This window comes from Trichosurus vulpecula, chromosome 9 (genome assembly GCF_011100635.1).
Source record: "Trichosurus vulpecula isolate mTriVul1 chromosome 9, mTriVul1.pri, whole genome shotgun sequence".
Classification (NCBI taxonomy): domain Eukaryota; kingdom Metazoa; phylum Chordata; class Mammalia; order Diprotodontia; family Phalangeridae; genus Trichosurus; species Trichosurus vulpecula.
Genome location: NC_050581.1, coordinates 150540067 through 150562162, shown reverse-complemented (window position 1 = coordinate 150562162; position 22096 = coordinate 150540067). Strand labels below are relative to the sequence as shown.

General features: G+C 42.8%; 1 protein-coding gene across 3 annotated transcripts in view; it reads left to right on the top strand.

Annotated features, from left to right (window-relative positions):
• The window catches only part of IFT122 (intraflagellar transport 122), a 72104-nt gene that overhangs the window by 3590 nt on the left and 46418 nt on the right, over window positions 1-22096 (top strand). Inside the window, exons 2-8 of one of the 3 annotated variants that reach the window (XM_036738079.1) lie at window positions 10134-10200; window positions 12277-12361; window positions 15667-15745; window positions 16247-16323; window positions 17913-17979; window positions 19711-19857; window positions 21119-21295. In XM_036738079.1, coding sequence (XP_036593974.1) covers window positions 10134-10200; window positions 12277-12361; window positions 15667-15745; window positions 16247-16323; window positions 17913-17979; window positions 19711-19857; window positions 21119-21295 — 699 coding nt within the window. Of the gene's footprint in view, window positions 1-10133; window positions 10201-12276; window positions 12362-15666; window positions 15746-16246; window positions 16324-17912; window positions 17980-19710; window positions 19858-21118; window positions 21296-22096 lie in introns of those variants that run through there. The other 2 variants (XM_036738077.1, XM_036738078.1) reach the window with 2 other exon arrangements.

The following is a 22096-nucleotide window of genomic DNA, read 5'->3' as shown; positions in this document are numbered from 1 at the left end:
GTTATATACTAGACTACCAGGAAGCCAGGGAAGCTAGGTGGCCCAGTGTCCCGCTGGCCCTGGAGTCAGGAGGACCCGAATTCAAATCCTGCCTCAGATACTAGATGTATGACTCTGGGCAATCACTTAACCCTCTTTGCCTCAGTTTCCTCATCTGTAATATGAGTTGTAGAAAGAAATAGCAAATCACTATCTTTGCCAGGAAAACCCCAAATGGGCTCATGAAGAGTCAGACATGACTGAAACAACTAAACAATAACAACCTGGAAGTTATTAATGTCTTGAGCCTGAATCAGTCATTTCTTGGGGACAGCTTCTCTGACTTTTAGGGGAAAAAAAGCTCAGCCTGTTATTGTGGCAGGGAAGCCATTGACAGCTCAATCCCTTATCCCTCAGACCAGTCCAGTCTCAGGGAAAGCTTCCCTTCTTCTTGTTTGGGACAGGAGTCGGGGATGGGGAATTAGCCCGGCCCACGTGGCAGGGATCCCAGTAGATCCTGCGCTTCTTCCCAGAGCTAGGGCCATTTCAGATTGAAGGAATAGGATGAGTGAAGGCACAAAGTCACGGAAGCAACAGTTGGTGTAATGTGCGCTCAGGTAAAAGTGGGGAGTTGGGGTTAAATCCACTGGAGGGCTTTTGTTAGGGAATCACGGGAACTGCAGCTCCATAGGTCAGGTTCAACAGGACCACATTATGGTAGGATTCAAAAACCAGGTGGAAGATCTGAGAGTTGAGAACACTTCCTAATGTGTATGTAGCAACTCTTGACTGGTTATGTTTGTGCACAGCAGCTTCAGGAAGTAGACTGTGCAGGACTATTACCCTGTTACTGATGTGGAAACTGAGGTTCATAGAGGTCCAGTGGTCCCATAATTAGTAGCAGAGCCTAGACTTGAACCCATGTCTTCTGACTCCAAATGCAGTCCTCCCACACAAGTAACTAGACCAATATTCACTTAGAAATATAGCAAATACCTTTCTGTGCAAAAAATAGGCAGATGTTTTTAAGGATGACTTTTCTTCAGTTTCTCAGGGGACCCCTGTGAAGCTTATATCCTAGTGGGTGTGCAGCAGGATTCACGGTCTTTCCAGGCAAAAAAGAACAGTTCTAAGGCCATATCCTGGCCACAAAAGGAATAGTGACTAAGGAAGGTTTTCTTAGTAGTGGTAACAGGAAATTCACCACAAAGTTCTTGCTGAGGAGAGTTAATATGTTGATTTTACTCTGGAGGATCTCAGATTTGAAACCTCTGACTCATCTATTTTCTTTCTTCTCCTTTGAGTTCCCACATCTCTCAGTTCCTCAGTCTCCTTGATTCCAGCTCCACGTTTCTGGTGTTTCCTTCAGTCTTCTTTACTTGCATTGCTTTCGTCACCATGGCTATTATAAGAACCTCCCCCTGACTTCCCTGCCTCCAGGCTCTTCCTTCTCCCATCCTTCCCTTACCCAGCTGCCAAAATAATGTTAGTTTCTTTCATGATCTCTATATTCAAGCCAAATTGGATTACTCAGGGGCTTGTCAGCTCTTGTATTCTGTCTGCTTTTGCATGTGAATGTACTTCTTCATTTCCACCTATTAAAATCCTTAAGTCTTAGCTCAGGAGCTATTTCTTCCATGAAGTTTTCCCTGATTCTCTGAGATGAAAGTACTTTATCCCACCTCAAATCTTCCCCATCATTTTACCTGGATCCTTATTTTGCCCCATCACACTGTCCCTTGTATTAAATATATGTATGTCATTTCTCTGCTAGTGGACCATAAGCAGGGTCTTCCTTATTTATTATCTTTGTACCCCCAGTAGCCAGCATAATGTTGCACTTAGTAGGTCCTTAACAAATATTTACTGAGTTGAGAATCAGGGTTGACTATTTGTTATTACATAGCAGAGGCTGAAAACTATATGTAAGAGTTTTAAGTTGTTTTTCTACCCTGGCCTCACAAGCTGCCCCTGATCTTTTGGGAGAAGTGTCATTTATTAGCTATTATTAGTAATTACTAGCTGAAGGAGCCTAAATCAAGAAGCTGGCATTTCTTCTTGATGCTACAGCAGTTCAGAATGTCTTTCAGTTATTCCAAAGAGTTTGGCAAAATAAGCTGGGTGTGGTGGGGTGCTCTAGAAGTCTCTGCTACTGATGATGTTGAGTTAGGCAGATTTCTTCAGTTCAGCAGTTCTGAATTGCAGTAGGGCTGAAGCCAATACAGTATTTGCTCTAAGACTCACACCAATATGGTGAGCCTCTGGGAGCGGGGGTGGGGGGACTCCATGGCTGTTTAAGGAAGGGAGAAGCAGTCTAGGTTAGAAATGGAGCAAGGGATCAGGCCTAGGAATAGCAGCTGCAGCCTTTCCAGCCTGGATGAGACAGGCAGAACCAAGTGTCAAGCTGCCTTCCTAACCCTCTAAAAAGAAACTAAAAAGAAAAAACCAAAGTGACAATTATTTCTTAATGAAAACCAATATGTACATATATGTGTGTATATATATAATATATGTGTATATATATACATATATATATATATACACACATATATACACACACACACACACATATGACTTTTAGGAAAAGGAGAAGGGGACAGTTCAAATCCTTCAAATGATAGGATGATGTAGTCAAAAAAGTTGAGAAATTACCTCAGTAACATTGAGCTTTGCAGGGTTAGTGGAAGGAATGTTGATTTTGCCTGGTGTGGTGATGCATGCCTGTCATCCTAGCTTCCAGGGAGGCAGAGCCTGGTGGATCTCTTGAGCTCGGGAGTTCTGATCTGTAGTGGCTATTCCAAATAGGTATCAGCACTAAGTCAGTATCACAATGGTGAGCTCCTAGGTCACAAGGGTGGGGAACGTGTGGCCGAGGAGCTGTGAACTGGCCCAGGTTAGAAACAGCAGGTCAACGTTCCTGGACCAATGAGTAGGGGGATTGGGTCCTGCCCATAGCTCGTGAAGTTCTACCCAGAGCAAGATAGACCCAGACATTAAAAATAAGATTGATTTCATCTATGACTGTGTGCCTGTTTTGATGGCTACTAAATTCTTGGTTTTTGTGAGTTTTTTACAAGACTAACTATCAAGACCTCATTTTCTTCATCTATACAGAATAGAGGTTAGCATTGTCTGTAGAAGGAGATGATTCTTCTAGAGATTGTGACCATATCTAAATGTGGATATATTGATATGATAATAGCAATAGTTCAGCATGCTCTGGTTGCAGTTATTTTTAAAAGCCCTCATGACATGGTGTTTTACCTTAACTCTTTGAGATTGGTAAGTATTATTATTATCCGCATTTTACCTCTCAGAAAACTGAGGTTTAGAGGTGTTGAGTTAGTCGAGTAGTCACAGAGCTCGCCTGTGGTTTCAGAGACCCACCTTATGGCCATCGTAGTGGGACCTCATTAGGACGACAGAGGGTCTCCTGAAGGATGGTGGGGGACGCTCAGAAAAAGAGCTTCTCCCCCGATTCTGGCCTAGCATGGAACAGCTGAGAACAAGCTCTTTGGTAGGGAGGAGATGTCAGTGTCAAAAGAGGCTAACTCTAGAACAAGCTCCAGTAGCTACCAAATTCAGCAAATATCTATTAAGCCAAGTGTCTGTTCTGTGTAAGGTATTGTGGTAGGGGCTAGGGATAGCGAGACAAAAACAAATATGAAATAGTGCTAGCCCTTAAGGACCATATATTCTGTATGCGTTAGGACTCACCAGCCGGGCACAGGTGGACATTACTGTCATCTGCATTGATGGTCTGGCCTCCTGGGGAGGGAAAGCGGGAGCAATGAGCTGACGTGGCCTGAATGTAAAGGAAGTTTCTTATATTAATCATGATATAGCAAATCCATCAATTTAAAAAATAGGCATTGCTTATTTTTATTCCCTGTTAGGCCTTGTTGATCACGGAGCTTCACTGGTGTCTCTTTTAGGTTCCATAAGAAAAGGTTGTTAGTCGGTGCCCATGAGGATCAGTAAGAACCAGGTTTTTCATTTTTAATAGCATGTAACTCCCACACTCTCTTTCACTCTACTAACCCAAACACCTCTGCATCAAGTATAAGCATTATAGTTACGTGTTCCATATGCATCTCAGTTCCCAACATGTCCAGAATGGAGCCCATATTTTCAGGCCAAGGGCGCCCTTCCTTCAAACTCCAGTAGGGATTGTTTAATATTGCATTATCCTCAGTGTTCAGCGCGATATCTGACGTACAATAGTAGTCACCTAATGCTTATTGATTGGCTTATTGAAGGCTACCATTATCCTTCCAGTCACCTTTGACTCTTCCTTCTTTCTCACCTCCCACATCCAATCAGCAGATGTGTCTTGTTGATCCTGCCTCTGTCTCACAGCTGTCCTGTCTCTAATCTGTCATCTACCTCACTAGCAAACCGACGTTCCTGAAACATAGATCTGACCATGTTACTGCCTTACTTTAAAATCCTCAGTAGCTCTCGATTACTTCTGGTATGTGCTACAGACAGCCTGTTTCTCACCTACGTTTCTAGTCCTACTTCATGTTATTGCCCTTTACCTACTCCCCTTTCCAGGCAAATTGGTCTTCTAAGCTGTTCACTGCAAGTGACATTGCATTTCTCCCTCCCCTTTTATTGATGCTCTGACTCTGCTCCTATGCCCTCCTCAAATAGAAACTTTCCTTGCACAGTATCAGTGTCATCAAGCAGAACAAATCAGCACAGTATTGGCCCTGTTTGAAGCTGAAAGCCTCATTCAGCATCTCCAGTATTCCACCTGTCTGCCAGGAGGTGGGAGGCATGCTTCATTTAGTCCTCTGAAGTCACTGTTGGTCCTCACATTGAGCAGAGTTCTAAAGAATCTGTCTCGTTTTCCTTTACGTTATTGTGATGATCACTGTGTAAATGATTCTCTTGGTTCTGTTTACTTTGTTCTTTTATTAGTTCATACCAGGCTTCCCGAATTTCTCTAAATTCTTCATATTTGGCGTTTCTTATGGTGCATTAATATTCCATTGTATTCATATTCCACAGTTTAGCCATTTTCTAATTGATGACTACCTATCTTTCTTGTGGTTCTTTGCTGCTATATGTATTGTTGGATATATGAAATCTTTCCTTATTTGTCCTCCTTAGGGATAGGTATATGCCTAAATGTCGTATTGTTTGACTGGGTCAGAGGGATAGTAGTTTGGTGATTTTTTTTAAAAATAAAGTAATTAATTTATTTTTAGTTTTCAATATTCACTTCCAGAAGATTTTGAGTTTTAAATTTTCTCCCCCTCCCCAGACAGCGTGCAATCTGATGTAGCTCTACTTATGCATTCATATTAAACATGTTTCCACGTTAGTCACGCTATAAAGAAGATTTAGAACTAATGGGAGGAACCGTGAGAAAGAAGAAACAAAACAAAACAAAACAAAAAAGAGAATATCGATCTGCATTCAGACTCCGTGATTCTTTGTCTGGATGTAGATAGCATTTTCCATCGTGAGTCTTTTCTAGTTGTCTTAGATACTTGCATTTCTGAGAAGAGCTAAGTGTTTAGTGGCTTTTTAAAGTATAATTTCAAATTGTTTTCCCAAGTCGATTGCAACAATTTACAGCTCCACCAATAGTGAATTGGTGTGCCTGTCTTCAAGTCCCTCTATCATCTGTCATCTATGTATCTATCTTTATCTTCATCTATCAGATATATATCTATGGCCTCCCCCCCATCTATCTAGCATCTGTCTTCTTCCTTGACATCATCTGTGGCCCTTCCATTGTGTGCTGTGCCCAGGAGAGCCTCTTGAGCACTGCGAAGTCCCCTGGAGGCAGGGGATCTGGGCTTGCTCCCTAGCTGTGCTTCTTCACACCTGAACAGCCTTGGGAAAGCCACTTCATCTTAATAGACATTTCCCCCATGTAAAATGAGGGGTTGAACTAGGTCCCTTCCAATTTTAAGTCCTATAACTGTATTCTTATCTGTAGATTCTGTCCCATTGGCTTATGGTTTTAGAGAGGGCTCTTTTCAGTCTGATGGATCCAGCAGAGAGGTCGGTGGTTTTAGAACAGGGGCTGGAGAAGCCTGCGGACCCCTTCTCAGAATCATGTTTTTAATATATAAAATAGTGTCAATTATATTAAATTATAGTTATCAAAATATTTTTTTAAAAGTTCACTGACCATACTAAGTTAAGAACTCTTGTTTTAGATGATGGCAAATTGATACTACTTAAGCATAAGTACCCAGTACTTTGTGTTCCTTGGAAGAAGAAAGACACTATATAATGTAATGTATTGGATTTCCATAAAATTCTACCTAACTGATCCTTCTTAATTCCCTTTGCAGTATCATCATCTCTGTGTGAGTGTACTCCAGGATCCTCCCCTGAGCTCTCTCATCTCTTTCTGTGCTCACTTCTGGCGAGCTCATCAGTTCTCATTGGTTCAGTTGTGTCCTCTGTGCAGATGACTCCCAGGTCTACGTATTCTTCCCTGTTCTGCTCATCTGAATGCCTGCTGGACACCTGCTGCCCAATAAGCATCTGTACTTCATTATTTCTAAATCAGCATTTATTATCTTTTCCCGCTACTCCTATTCCTCATCCTTTTTTCTCTTTTTCAGTCCAGGGCACCATTATTCTTCTAGTCACAAAAGTTTGCAACTGTAGGAGATATTCTTGACTTTTCACTCTCATTTTACCCTCCATAGCCAGTCAGCTGCTAAATCTTGTTGGTTCCACATCCTCAACGTCTCTCATATCTGTCTGCTTCTCTCTGTTCACACCATAACTGTCCTCATCCAGACCCTTATCACCTCTGGACTGTATGATGGCAGTGGCCTCTAAATGATCTCCCAGCATTCGGCTTCTCCCTTTCTCAGCCTGTCCTCTAGATGTTGCTAAGCTGACATTCTGAAAGCTCAGGTCTGACTATATAATCCTTCTGAGTAAAGAAGCTTAACTGTTCCCCATTGCCCATAGGATCAAATGCAAACTTCTCTTCTTGGCATTAAGCCCGTCACAGCGGGGCTCCCGCTAATCTTTCCAGTCTGATTATAGGTTATTTCCCCCTCACCTGTCCTCCATTCCAACCAAATGGGTCCACTGCTCTTCTTTGTACCCCATGTTCTCTGTGCCGTTACATAGGCTACGTTGTCTACCTCGCTTTCCCTTCCCACCTGCATCTTTAAATGCCTGTTTAGCTAAAGTGCCTCTTCTTGCACGATGCCTTTCTCCAGTTGTTAGTGCTCTTCCCCTGTATTTCTTTGATATATTTACTTCTCTGTGGACATGTGTGTGTAGAGGGCAGTCTCCCTTAGATGCAGTCACATAGTAGGTACTTAATATCAGTGCTTGTTGATTGGTTGATTATACAATATTGGTTCTCAAATACTGGTTGTTAAATGAATTAACATAGTACTAAAAGATTAAAGTCAAGAATACTTAAGAAAAATCACTCGAATATCCAAAATCTATAGAAATTTGACATAAATCTGTAAGAGTAAGAATACAATAAAAGGTTAAGGGATATAAAAAGTAGTTTTCAGAAGACATGCAGGTTATAAGCAATCATCTAAAATATGCTCAAATTGCTCACTGTTGGAGAAAAACAAATTAAACCAAATCTGAGTTATCCTCGGATCATAGCTGTAGAGCTGGAAGGACGTCGGGAGCCATCTCATCTCATGCAGCTGAGGCTCAGGAAAGTTAGGTGACTTCCAGGTGCTATTGATCATGTCCAAGGTAGCTTCACTCTTATTAATTAGCAAAGGTGGTAAAATAGGGAAGAATTCAATGCTGGTGGGGGCACGAGAAAGCAGGCACATCCGTTTACTGCTACTGGACTTATGAACTGGTCTGTTTTGCAAAACGATCTGGAATTTTTATGCAAGAAAAGTTACAGAATTGTTTATATGCTTTGATTCCACCATCCTCCGTATTGGATTTATACTCCAAGGAGGTAACTGACAGTCAGAAGTGCTCACACTAGCACTATTTCTGATAGCAAAAAGTTAAAAAGAAAAATTGGAAACAAATTGTATGCTCAGTGATTGGGGAAGGGCTGAAGATATTGTCATATATTTGTATAACAACATAGTAACGCATGGCGAGGATTGATGAAGGAGAAGAATTTATGGAAATGGGGGAGACGTCCATGAAGCGATATAGAGTGAACAAAGTAGAACCCAAAGAAAAACACAATTACTACACCTGTCTAAGTGAAGACAGCTATAACTGTCAGTGAAACTCAGCAAAAACAGCGGACACCCGATAGATAAATGATCAAAGAATGTGAACAGGTGGTTTGCAAATGAAGAAATCAAAACTGTCAATCACCGTATGAAAAAATGTTCCAAATCATTAATAATTAGAGAAGTGCAAAGCAAAGCAACTTTGGAGTTTTATCACATACCTGTCAAACTGGCAAAGATGAGACTAACAAAAATGTTGGGGGGGGCACTAGTGCATTGCTGGTGGAGCTGTGAATTGGTCCAGCCGTTTTGGAAAACAGTAACGAAGGATACCCCAAATACACTAAACTGTGCATATATACCCTTTGACCCACTTATGGCACTGCTAGGCTTACACCCCAAAGAAATTAAAGAAAGAGAAGGATCTGTGTATACAAAAGTACTGCTAACAGCCCTTTTGTGGTAGCCAAAGGTTGCAAAATCAGAGGGTATTCTCCTATTGGGCCATGGCTAAACCAATTGTTGCATATGACTGTAATGGAATATTACTGTGCCATAAGGAATGAGGAAGTGGACAGTTTCAGAAAAAACTGGAAAAACCTACACGAACTGATGCAGAGTGAGCAGAACTAGAACAATTTATACCGTGATAACATTGAGAAACGACTTTGAGGGACTTTGGAACTCTGATCAACAAAGTAATAAATCAGGAGGCCGGGAGAATGAAGATGAAACGTGTCCTTTACCTCCTGGTAGAGAGAGAGAGAGAGAGAGAGAGAGAGAGAGAGAGAGAGGGAGGTAGTGAAGCGAAAATGCAGAAAAAAGAAACAATACAGCTAAGTACTTAGGCTTTGATTTATTTGTTTTAAAATTTGCTTGATGGAGAAGCCAGATAGGATTGCATCAGTACTAAGATTAATAAAAAGGCTCACTAATTGAAAATGAAAGTTGAAAAATTGGACAGAATTGATATTAAACATACATACATACATCCTCTTAGGAGACAGGAGAAATACTTCAAGTATTGGGGTGCTTGTACAATTGTCAGTCATTCTTTTATGCAGTTTTACTTATTTGTATTTGTGGATTATATATTGTAGAGGACTGAGTTGTGGATATGTTGGAGTTTTGCATTATGTCTAAAAATTTATCAATTAAAAAAGTGGTTAGCATAACATGAGAGAAGAGAGATATCAACAGACCAGCACTTTTACTATTTGATAAAAACTAATAAAATAGGGCCACTTATTCATTTAGTAAAAACATTGTAAAAAGCTATGTAGAGAGAATATATTTTTATATAGCTAAAGGAAGTTGCTCAAGGGCCGTATTTCAAATAATATTATATTCCAGTGCTTTCTTTCTAATGAGTTCTCAAAAATGTTTGTTGTCGATGCTACTGATAAAATGTGCAGACAAAGGAAAGTTGAGCTTTTTGTCACTTGGAGCATGCATTAAAAATAGTAATAATCATAATGGTGGCATATCATGTCTTTCTACATATTTGACATGTTACAAGATTTCTATCATAAACTATTACCTCTTTAGCTAATGGTACCAGTATTGCTACGGGTTATTACTATATTCACCTAAACTATGAAAACAATAATAATAATAATGACAGCCAACTCTGCAGAAAAGTGCACTTTTACCAATCCACACAGATCTTCAACAGCTAATTCTTTCATTCTTTCCAAACCATATTACATAAGTAACTGAAACAAATATCCAGTGTCTTTGGCTTCCATAAACTGTCCATGAGCGAGTGGAACTATGGACACTCAGCATACTGCAGAATGAATGGGTAATGCTGAAATGTGCTGGAAAGGGCTAGTGCTTGACTGGAATTTGAAGCCAAATATAGTTCTTACTGTAGTTTTTTCCTTGAGGTGTAGGCAGCATTTGATAATGGAATTGAAATCTATTTCCTGACCATTGGCAGACCTCATCATTTGGGTTCCTAATCTTCCTTTTGTCTTGTCTCCTGTTTAGTATATATGACCTTGCATTTAAGCCCGACGGAACTCAGCTGATTTTGGCTGCAGGAAACAGATTACTGGTAAGATTTATTTGGCATTTCCTTTTATAAAGTGCTTTTTCTTTCCTTCTCCTAAGTGCTTCTATAATGTGACCTTTTTTGAGATAAAAAGGATAGGGTGGAAAAATCAATCATTACTTTTTAATGGGGATGGAAATGGATTATTTAAAACAGGTAGGTGGAGAATCAAATAGGATCCTGTGAAATAATATTTTCATGTCACTCATTAATCTTTCTCTTTATGCTCTGAGATAACCAGGCATAAATAGAAAACAGCTAATCAAGACTGCATGAGCCGGAGTTGGCAGCAGCTGATGTTTTCTTTTCTCTGGGAGGAATTAAAGAAGCAGGGCCGGAAGGGGCTTTGAGAGTGGGTGCTGGCCATGCGACCCCTCTCAGCCACGATTGCGTCTACCTGTTCTAGGAGGATCAGAACGTCGCCAGGTGTTCAGGGAATTTCGAAGCTCATCTACTTCTTCTGGAGTAAAAGGGTTCTTTATGTTGAACCTAATTCCTCCTTTATGTTTAGCCTAAAACTTCTATATGATACTTCACCCCAGGTTCCCCCGCCTTTAAAAAAAAGTTCATCTATTTCCTCTTGTTCAGCTTTCCCTGGAAATGGTGTAATTAAGTTCTGTTTAATAATTATATACCATTAGAAACTATGGTTAAATTAATTCCTCCCTTTATTTCCTTCCCCAGGCTAAACAATCCAAGCTCCTTTAATGTTTCATTTTTAAAAAGTGGATTTTCATTGATTTCTTTTATATCGTCTACCTATCTTGTATCTCTGCCCTCTCTGCCTCCCAGAGAACCACTTCTTACACAAAGAATAGAGAGGAAGAGAAAAAAGATCCCGGGAAACCAAATGACACTTTGACAACATCTAACTTTATCGTTTGATGTTAACTCATGGGTCCTCTGGAGTTCTCTCACACTTTTTTTTTCCTGGGGTAGTAGGGATCCCTCCAAACCTGACCTCTCTGTAGTTAGTTGGTTCATTTCAACAAACATAAATTAAGCTTCCCCCTCTGTGCTAGATGGGGTGGGGTGGGGGCTGTCCTCAGGAAGCTGTGATTGGGATCATCATGAAATCAGAGATGCCTGCAGTATCAAAGTAAAATGAAATTGTTTATATGGATCTTTAGAAACAGGAACAGTTTAGGATCACCCTGAGCCTTGACAAGTGATTCCCCCACAAATGTCTCCCCTCCCCTCCTTCTCTCCTCCTGCCCTGTCCCATTTTATAGATGCTCTCTGCTACTCATGGCATATGTAAACCAGCACGTTAATGGGAGGTAGCTGGTTTGAAAAGAGGACAAGACTGGGCATCATCAGTGCAGTCTTTGAGTCTTACCCCCGGACTGCTGGCTGTGTGCACTTGGTGAAATCACTTCATCTCTTGAGCCTTGGTGCCTCAATTGTAAAGAGGGTAGAAGATACCTGACTGCTTATCCAGGGTGTTTATGAGAGAATCTCTGTGAAGTGAGATTTACAAATCATCATCATCCCGTCTTAGGTTGTGAGTCCTGCAGTGTAACTTCTCATCTTCCATCTGAGGGGACAAGTGGAGTTTTTCTTAATGACTAGCCCAGGTTTAGAGATGAGGCCTCATGGTGCATTGGGCAGAGGTCTGGCCTAGGATGCATCACTGAGGCTTTCTCCACCTTGGTGTCTTGAGGAGGAGGGGCCCTCCAGGTCCTGTGTCACAGAGTTGTCATAAGACTCCCGGCTTTCTTTTGCTAGCACTGCTGCTCAGGTGAGCAGAGTCTGGAGAGCCCAAACCACCACCGTCTGCTAGGTGACCTTCATCGGCTCCTGTCTGCTCATTCCATGTTGACTACCAGTGCCAGAGCATTGAGTGTTGTTTCAGAAGGCCTGAGTGTTTGGGGTGTTCTCTGGCCCCTGTGGAGTTTCAAGACTTCTGGCACAGCTACGAGAATTCTCTGATAAACTGCGCGCCCCTCAAGGGCAGAGAGTGTTTTTATTTTTGTCTTTGTCTCCTGCCCTTGGCACAGCACCTGCCACCTAATAGGGCCATAAGAAATGTTTGCTGCTGTTGCTCACAAGCCGCTGACTTGTCGTCTTCTCCTCTAGGTTTATGACACTTCGGATGGGACCTTAATTCAGCCACTGAAAGGGCACAAAGACACCGTGTACTGTGTGGCCTATGCCAAGGATGGTAAGGGGCCCCTGTGGTTCTCCAGCCTCCTGCCAGCTCCCTGGGACCTCAGGCTTCTGTTCCCATCCCGTCTGAGATACTCCTGGGTGCCCCCCGCGTTTAGGGAAAAACGATCTTTGTCATATCATGCTCTGTAAAGTAGTCTGTTTATTATACTCTATTGGATCTGTGAAAACATCTTTTTTGGATAATAATTCTGTTACTTTTCTCCAAGCATTCAGTATTGTTCCCCCTTTCAGAGAGTTTTAAAATTGATTCCTCAGTGCCCTCAACATCATGTTGTCTCTAGTGGATCTCCTCTGTGTGCTTGGCCCAGCCTGGTCCTCTTCTTGACTTCATTTTAAGAGTGCCTTTTCTGCTTCCTTCTGGAGCCCACCCAGAAGTGAGTTACCAAGAATCCTGCTCCTTTATAGGCCCCATCCAGACTTCCTTTACCACTTACCATCCTTCTCGGTCTTCCTCTGCAGTGTTCTGAAAATGAGTCTGTGTTCTAAATGACTGTTTCCCTAAGTTATTCCATCTGTCCAAGAATAAGGAGACCTAGTTTTGGCCGGCAGAGACAACCCCTGGGCACCCTTTGCTTTTCTATTGTAGCGACTCTTGAAGTGGTGCTAATTGGCATTCTTAGTAAAAAAAATGGGAAATGGATTTTTAGGTCAGATTGGGGCTGTTGGCATTACCCAGGAGATCTCTTCATCTCTGTTTTACTTCTCCTAGTTTGATGTTGGACTTGAGGTTTGCTCTAACTTCACAAACACAGCTGATTCAGAACCGACTCCCAAGTGGCAAACCAGTCCTTTCCTGGCTTTTCAGTGTTAGTCATGTCCATTTTTGTGATCTTAAGGGCTCTTTCCCAACTCTCTCCTAGAAGAAGTTCCTTCCAAAGTCTAACTCCACTCTGTTTTCCTAGGTCCACCGTCACACCAAAGTTGCTGCATGTCAGCACATCTCTTGACTTGGTTTATAAAATCATAAAGATCTTTGCTCCCTCAGTATCCTCTGCCACAGATGTGCAGTTCAATCCAATTCAGCAGGTGTTTATTAAGAGCCTACTGTGGGCAAAGTACTGAGATGTTGCTCAAAGAACCACACACTTGTTTCGGGGGATGCAGACAGAAGTGAAAACCGATTCCTGTTTTGAGGCTACTAGGGGGCGCCATGGTACACAGAGCGCTGGGCTTGGAGTCAGGAAAACTTGAGTTCAAATGCGGCCTTAGACACTCACTAGCAGTGTGACCCTGGGGAAGTCATTTGACCTCTGTCTGCCTCAGTGTTAGCACCTTCGAAATGGGGATCCTAACAGCACCTATTAGTGTTATTATCTGTAAAATGGGGATTAATAACAGCACTTACCTCCCAGGGTTGTTGTGAGGATCCATTGAAATGATAATTATAAAGCCCTGTGCCAGGCACACAGTAGGCGCTCCATAAATAAACATTAGCCCTTCCTCACTAAGGAGCACATCTTCTCTGGAGGCATAAATAACTGAAGTGAGGTAATTTGTCTTGGCTTTGAAGTGGAAGGAGAGCTGGATCTGGAGGCAAGACCAGGGGTAAATCCTGGACTTCCTTTTAATACTGCTCATGGGACCTTAGAAAATCTGTTAACCTCCCTGGGCCTCTGTTTCTCCATTTGTAAAAACAAAGGGGTTGGACAAAATGATCTGCAAGTGTCTGTCCCTCTCTTAAACGTGTTAGCCTAAGCTTCTGTATTGTATTGAAAAATATGGCGAGGGAGACACTAATCATAGAATGTCTGAGTTTTAAAGGACCTGAGAGGCTGGCCAGTCCAGGCTGTGCCAAATGAGAATCCCCTTTGGGACATACCCAGCCCTTGTCTGTTTTTGAGGCAGGGAGGCACAGAGTGATTCTTGAAGAGTCTCAGTACCTGCCCCAACAACCCCCTGCCCTCAGTCATCCTCACACAGCTTGATGGCTGAAGAGGGGTCCTAGGGCCAGAGCCCTGTGGGAAGGGCTAATTTTACAGATGGGGAAGCTGAGGCACAGGAGAGCTTCCCTGAGCTGCCCAGAGGAACACATCAAGTAAGTGGCAGAGAGAGGATTTAAATGCTTGTCTTCCTGACTCCAAGTCTGGCGGTCTGTCCACTCTGTAGATGACCTCTCTCTTTATCCTTTGTGTACATAGATTTCAGTTGTCTTCATTGGGGTCTTGAATACTGCAGAGTATGAAGTATTCCATTAAATGGTGTTTCTTGTGGCCTTTCACCAAAATTCAACAACTGCTTATTAAGCACCTCCCAGGTGCCAGGGCCCCCAGAGACAGAATTAAACAGATCCTGCCTGCAACAAGCTGGACACATTCTTCTGGACCAAGACAGCTTTGCCTGCCTAAAGAAACGGACTGCCAGGTCCTTTATTCACCTGCCTCTCTCAGGAGCACCTGTGAGCTCCCTTTTGTCTTGTGTTGAGAATGTCGATATTGAGCTGGTTCATTTCTTCCAGTAGCAATCATCACCTTGACACCTGCTCTGTTCTAGGTAGATTAAGGTAGCAGCTGTTCCCAGACCTTGCCTTTCTACCTCCCAGCTGGAAGCATCCTCTCCTTCCCCACACTTTCCCCATTCCTTTGTTCAGAGTTCTTGTTCTCTCTATCGTGTTCTGCCTTCTGCTAATTTGCACTTCTCATGTCCTCCCTAGGAGAGTCTAAGCCCCTCGTGGGTGGGGATTGTGACTTTTTCACTTCTCTGGCCTGTGTGTGGCACATGGTAGCTGCTTAGTAAAGATTTGCTCTTGAATTAAGGAGTAGAGACAATAAATGTCTTAAGAGTCAGGCAGAAGGTGAGACCAGGGTAAGCTGGAAGTGATCGAGGAAGACTTTATTGGAGGAGGTGGGCCTCATTGGTACCTGTAGGACAGGGAGTCTGTGCAAAGGAGGAGAGAGGCTGAGAGCATTCCACATACTGGGGATAGTCCAAAGAAAAGTTTGGGGGGAGAGTTCAGTCTGACACAGGTAGGGGAGGGTGAGGTGACCAGCCTGGCTGCACTGTGGTTCTACTTGGAGTGTGTGACCTTACTTGGGGTCTTCTCAGAGTGCTTGTCCCTTGGTCAGTGTTGGTTGTCATGGCTGATGATGCAGTATGACAGTCAATGCTGCCTACACAGTCCCTGCCCAAAGGGGAGACAATTTTCTAATGTTCTCTGTATTTGGCAGGTAGAGGAAAGAGACCTTTCCTGACACTTTTGCTCAGGAGCCCAGATTTTAAATTTATTTTAATGCTTTGAGATGGGTTGTTTAAGACAAATGTGAATTAACATGGAAAGTTTTCTTTTTGAAAAAATTTTAGGCAAGCGTTTTGCTTCTGGATCAGCTGACAAAAGTGTTATCATCTGGACGGCCAAACTGGAAGGCATTCTGAAGTACACGTATGTGATCTTTTCTTCATTAATCTGACTTCTTTTTTGAATGGTTGTAGCAAAAAAATCATTCAGAACTCTTTTACTGTAAAGTCTGGATCTGTGAAATGAATTTCTAAGTGCGTGTGTGTTTAGGGGGTGGGACTACATTCTTCTTCTCTGAGAGATGAAATGTCCAAAGCAAGCTGAGATGCCGTGCACGCCCAGCATGGCCTCTCTCTTATACATCCTTAGTTTTCAGAGTCATTCATGTGCTTATCTTGTAATTGGGCTTTGATAGGCTGTCTCTCTTTCTACATAACCATCCTATTCCCACATCCACCACAGGCAGCAAACGCTGTTCAAACCCCAGAGAATCTCATGGGGAAGCTGACTTTGAGGCTGTTTTTGTGTTGGTCAGGTTTAGGAGAACTTGTGGGTATGATCTAGGATGATATTCTTGCTTTGAAGACTCTTCAGCTGGAACCATTGAAATATGGTGTGTATGTGTGTGTGTGTGTTTTCTTCCAGACACAACGATTCCATACAATGCGTCTCCTACAACCCCGTTACCCACCAACTGGCATCTTGTTCCTCCAGTGACTTTGGTAGGTTTGGTTTCCCAAAGTTCTGTTCTTGAATGACTGTATCACTGTGAATCAGGAGTGGGCTTAAAACTGCCAAATCCAAGAATGGTGTGGTGGTTTGGATGCTACTTCTCCACTATGATGTCATTTTTGAGATAGCCAAACATTGTGGAAAAAAAGGATCTTTTAAAAGTGGGTTGAGAATAGGAAGGATTCCTTTTTTTTAAAACTTTAGTAATATTTTATTTTTTCCTAATTACAGATAAAAACAATTTTGAACATTCATTTTTTAAAAGTTTGAGTTCCAAATTCTCTTTCTTTCTTCCTTTTCCCCCTCCAGTAGGAAGGATTCTTGGGAGAGGGTGGCTCTTATAGGAAGACTGGAGGCCACGGGAAGGGAGAGGTATGGCGCCAGGCACAGATCATTTGTTGTATCTCAGTCATAGGAAGCACCTGCTTTTTAGTGCAGTCAGCTAATGAGTTCTCTCCCCTGAAGTCAGTGTATAGTAACAGTGATAATAATTTACATAGCTCTTTAAGGTTTGCAAAGCACGTGACATTTATTACCTCATCTGAGCCTCACCACAGCCCTGGGAGGTCGGTGCTGTCATTGTCGTAGTTTTATAGCAAGAAGAGTTAAGTGACTTGCCCAGGGTCAAAGTAAGGTATCTGTGGTAGATTTTGAGTTTGGGCAATGTGGCCTTCACTGGACCAGGAGGAAGGCAGAGACCGGGGTCTCAGAGCAATCTTGGGCAAACCATTTAATCATGCTAAGCTGCTGTTTTCCTTCTCTGGAACATAGGGTTGCACCTACCTGGCTGACCCTGTGGGGTTGTAGTTGGAACCAAATGAGAGACCCTAGCTAAAGTCACTTAAGAGCTGTAAGTCACTTTATAAGTCGAGGTGGTATTAGAAAGGCTAAGGACCGGGGAGCTGCGGCATAGATAATCTAAGACAGTAGACAATGCAGAAGCAGTTTTTTAAAGACTTGGGATTGCAGCATAGAAATGTGTTTTTGCGCCAGATTTATCTTCCTGATTTTGTTTGGCTCAGGCTAGTGGTAGAATTTATTTATTTCCTGAACATAAGTCAGCCGACAGAAGCAGACTTAGGAGCAGGAGAAAGCTATTTTGCCCTGGATTGTGTACAGAGTGAGAAATCAAGAAATTATTTATTTTGGAACATTAAAGTTGGTCTTTGTTACATAGAGGAACCACATAGAAACCTGAGGTTTCACAAAATGGGTTTGATTACTTTGAAAACACAATGTGTCTCCTCTTGCTAGAGCTCCCTGATGGTGTTTGAGCATAATGGGACTGAGAGAACCTCAGAGCTGGGAGCAGGAGTGACCCTGGATGGGCCCAGTCATGCCTCTTCTCTGGGTCTTCATTTTCTCCTCTGAAAAAGAGAGGATGGGACCGCCATCTTGTAAGGGCCCCCCCTCCAGCCAAGAGTTTACCATTTGATGGGTCTTTAAATCTGTTGAGCACCAACAGCCAATTAATTTTGTGGCTCCAATTCATGTCATGTTTTCCTGTAGTCATTGTTTTTAATTCAGCTGAGCTTTATTTTTTATTTTTGTCCCCCCCTTCTCCCATCCTCCTCCTAAGGCTTGTGGTCTCCTGAGCAGAAGTCTGTCTCTAAACATAAATCAAGCAGTAGAATTACCTGCTGCAGGTGAGTGTCCAGGAAGGAGAGTGGAGGTGGGGAAGGGGGTGGTGGTGAGGTAGGAGTCCAGGGAGGTTCCACCTCAGGCATCCCTGAGCTGTCTCTGTCATCTTCATGGAAAGATGCATAGTAGAGAGGTTTGTTCCTCCATTGCCAAGGTTCAAGGGGAGGGGAGAGACAGAGTTAGAGACAGAGACAGAAAGAGAGGGTGGGGGGGGGAAGGGAGAGGGAGGGAGGGAAAGAGAGACAGACAGAAACAGAGAAAGACCGAGTAAGAGCCTCAGGCTTCCTTTGGGTAATAATTATGATCCAGAGAGAAGCCTTATTGAGTGTTGGGTGGCTAGAGCTGTCAGCATCACAAAGTCTCCCTGACTTGTGAGAAGGTGTCAGAGCTGAGGGCCCCAAGGTCCCTTCTCAACCTCTCAGTGCAGCATTGATCACCTAGGCATCTTTTCCATGTCTCACTGTTAACTTGAGAAGTCAAAAAGGACATCAAATGTGGTTCTATCTCTTTGCACCCTGGAACTCGGAATAGATCAGCTTTGAAACCCAACTAGAATTTTTTCTTTTTTAAAATTTATTTATTTATTTTTAGTTTTAAACATTCATTTCCATGAGCTTTTGAGTCTTTAATTTTCTCCCCCTTCCTCCTTCCCCACCCCCTTCTCCAAGATGCATGCAATCTGATATAGGCTCTACATTATACATTCACATTAAACATATTTTCACATGAGTCACATTGCAAAGAAGAATTAGAACCAGTGGGAGGAACCACGAGGAAGAAGAAATAAAACAAAACAACAACAAGAAGACCAAATAGTCTGCTTCCATCTGCAGTCAGACTCTGTAGTTCTTTCTCTGGATGTGGACAGCATTTTCCATCATGAGTCTTTTGGAATTCTCCTAGATCTTTGCATTGCTAAGAGCCAAGCCTATGAAAGTTAGTCATTGCACAGTGTTGCTGTTACAGTGTACAGTGTTCTTCTGGTTCTGCTCATTTCACTCAGCATCGGTTGATATAAGTCTTCCCAGGTTTTTCTGAAGTCTGCCTGTTCATCATTTCTTATAGCACAATAGTATTCCTTTAGAATTTTTTTCCTTAAATTTATTTTTTATTTTTATTTTTGTTCTGAACTTGATAAACATCAAATAAAATGGGCAATTCCATATACATGGTAGAACAGAAAGAGAGAGTTGTACATGAAACTGCAGGTTTCCATTAGGCACAGCTGGCTTTTCTGGCAAAATACATAGTAAGTTCAACCTCTCCATACTTTCCTTGTTTGTTCTTTCTGGCCGTTCTTCTCTTTTCTGTTCTGTGTTTTTAAGAGGTTTCCTCAGTGACCCCTTTTTCTCTTTTCTGTCTTTTAACCCTGCTATTCCATCCCTGTTCTCCCTCACCTTCTGGTAATTACCACCCTATTGGAAGAAAAAAGAAAAAAAAATCCTCCTAACAAAAATGGATAATCAAACAAAACATTTCCCATTGGCTGCATCCAAAAATGTTCCTCTTCACCTGCATCACAGCCCTCTGCCAAGGTGCGCAGCAGGCTCATTCACGGGCCTGAAGAATCAGAGTTGGCTTTCAGAGCAGTGAGAGTCCTTGAGTCCTTCAAGGTTATTTTTCTTTATAATCCAATCTGATGCTTCATGAGAGTCGTGTCAGGGTGTCACTACTCAGCCCGTGTTGTCTTCTGTTTGTGTCCTCGGTCGGTCGTTCTCTGGTGGGTCTGTGAGCAGCTGGACAAATGATGGCCAGTACATTGCTCTGGGGATGTTCAATGGCATCATCAGCATCCGGAATAAAAACGGGGAGGAGAAGGTGAAGATTGAGCGGCCGGGAGGAGCTCTGTCTCCAATCTGGTCCATCTGCTGGAACCCTTCCAGGTACTAGTATCTGGCTGTCTTTTTGGTTTTTTTTCAGGAACATAGTGACTTTTATGAGAAGATTTCTTAGAAGGGTTAGTGCCTTCTGGGGACCTTGGCCCTTCTCACAGAGCCCTCATGAGGCTCACCAGTTGGTTTAATTTGGAAGTAAGCTGGGTCGAAATAGAGCTTTAACTCTCTTTTTGGGGGATCTAGAGACTAGAGGGTAAGCTGTTTTTCCAGGCTAGCCTGAAATAGATTTTTTTTAATCTAAATAATCCAGATCATGTGAATCCTTTCCCATTGTCATTGAGTTATTCCCCTACCTTTTCACTTTTCTTTAGCTCATTCCATTGTATCCTGAGGTGTCCCCTGGGGACTGGTTTAATAAGGCTGGTATGTTTTGGGCTTTTTTCCTTCCCCCTCAGGTTAGCACCCATCTCCAGGCCTAGGCAAACCACCGGTGTCTTTCCCCATGTGGCACGTACCCATGTAGTAATAAAGAAATAAACTCTTGGCCACCCACGATCAAATCAATCAATGAATAAGCATGTTAAACCCCTACTATGTGCTGGGCATTGTGCTAAGTATTGGGGATACAAGGAGAGGCACTGTCTTCATCCAGCTCTTTAGCCTCCACTCTTTGAGTAGTAGAAGTTCTCAAAGCAATGAAATCTTAGCAAGTGGTTTCCTAGAAGATCTCTAGGTACATGGAATTTTTATTAGTTCTTCCTGATTTGGGGCATTGAGCACCTAAATCCCCAGCAGGTGCTTTCCTTACACCCAGGGCACTTTTGAAGATGGTTAATATGATGGGGCCTCTTTATGTTTCTTTTTATATAGATTTTTGCAAATAGCATTACCGTGTCAGTCCCAAACCCCACAGGGCCCCTTGAAGGTTAACTGAAAGACACCCAGCTTTTCTCAGTTCCTTGCTTTGCTATTTTTCAGCTCGGTGGTTTTTTGAAATGGGTGCTGGTATGAGTCCATTGCCTGGTGTGCCCAGAGCTTCCTGTGGCCTCCTGAGCCATTTGGTATGACCTGTGTTTCCCCCTCTGGCTCTGGTGCCCATCTCAGAGATCCTGCTGTTTGATTTTGTGGCCACAGATGACTCTGTGGCTTCACTGTATCATTTTTTATTCATGAAAAACAGGATACTCAGTGTACCTGATGCCCACAGTCTTCTTGGGTGTAGCTCTTTGTCCCCATTGCACACTTTGAATTTATATCTTTAGTGTAGTTCTAGCTAATGTGATTGTGAATGAACAATTACTGTCTACAGCCGATGGGAGAGTTTCTGGATGAACAGAGAAAATGAGGAAGCCGAGGAGGTCATTGTCAACAGATATTTTCAGGAAATCCCTTCTGCTTTGAAGTCAGCCGTGTACAGTAGTCAGGGTAGTGAGGCAGAGGAGGAGGAGCCTGAGGAAGAAGAGGACAGTCCCAGGGACGACAACTCGTGAGTGTGTTCTGAGGAGAGCTCGAGTTAACCCTTCCACGATGAGATTGCAGGCCTCAGTGGGAGAACCCCCTGATGCAGACAAAACTGTCTTCAAGTCTCTTTACTAGGAGGGGGCCAAAGTATTAGTGGGGAGGGAAGCACCTGTGTTTCTGGGAGGTGCCATGTGGCACAAATCACACACACACACATGCCCCTCTCACAACCATCCTGCCATCTCTCACCATCTTTGTGAAAAATAAAGGTCCAAGGTCTTTTAAAAATAGCAGTACTAGCTCTGTAATTTTTTGAAATTCTGCATTCCATGAACCACGTACCCCCAGAAAATCCTTTCATTCATAGACTTCACCATCTTACCATCTCTCACAAGAATAGGCAAAGAAGAATAATTTAGGATAATCATGAGAACCAAGCATGCTTGGTTACGTCATTGCATTTATTGGGAAACACTGATTTAGTGAGGAGTGGACTGCTGATGTACCAGGCTCTCCCAAGATGGTCTGTGGGGTGTTGGGGTACTTGCCTCCTATTCCGGCTTTTGCCCATGTAGACCGCAAACAAATCAGGGAATATTACTCTGCAGAATCCAAAGATAACATTCCCTTTCCTCTGTGTGGTATTTGCCATCACCTAATAGGCATAGAAATGCACACCCAGCCCTGTAAAATGGGTTGATTATTTCCTTCTCAGCACCATGCCTGGCCAGTTGCGGTGCCTTTGGGATTATTGACAGTCCCAGTGGAAAGGTGCTGTCCCGGTGGTGAGAGCTGAGAAAAGCTGGAGTAGCCCCCAGCCCAGCCC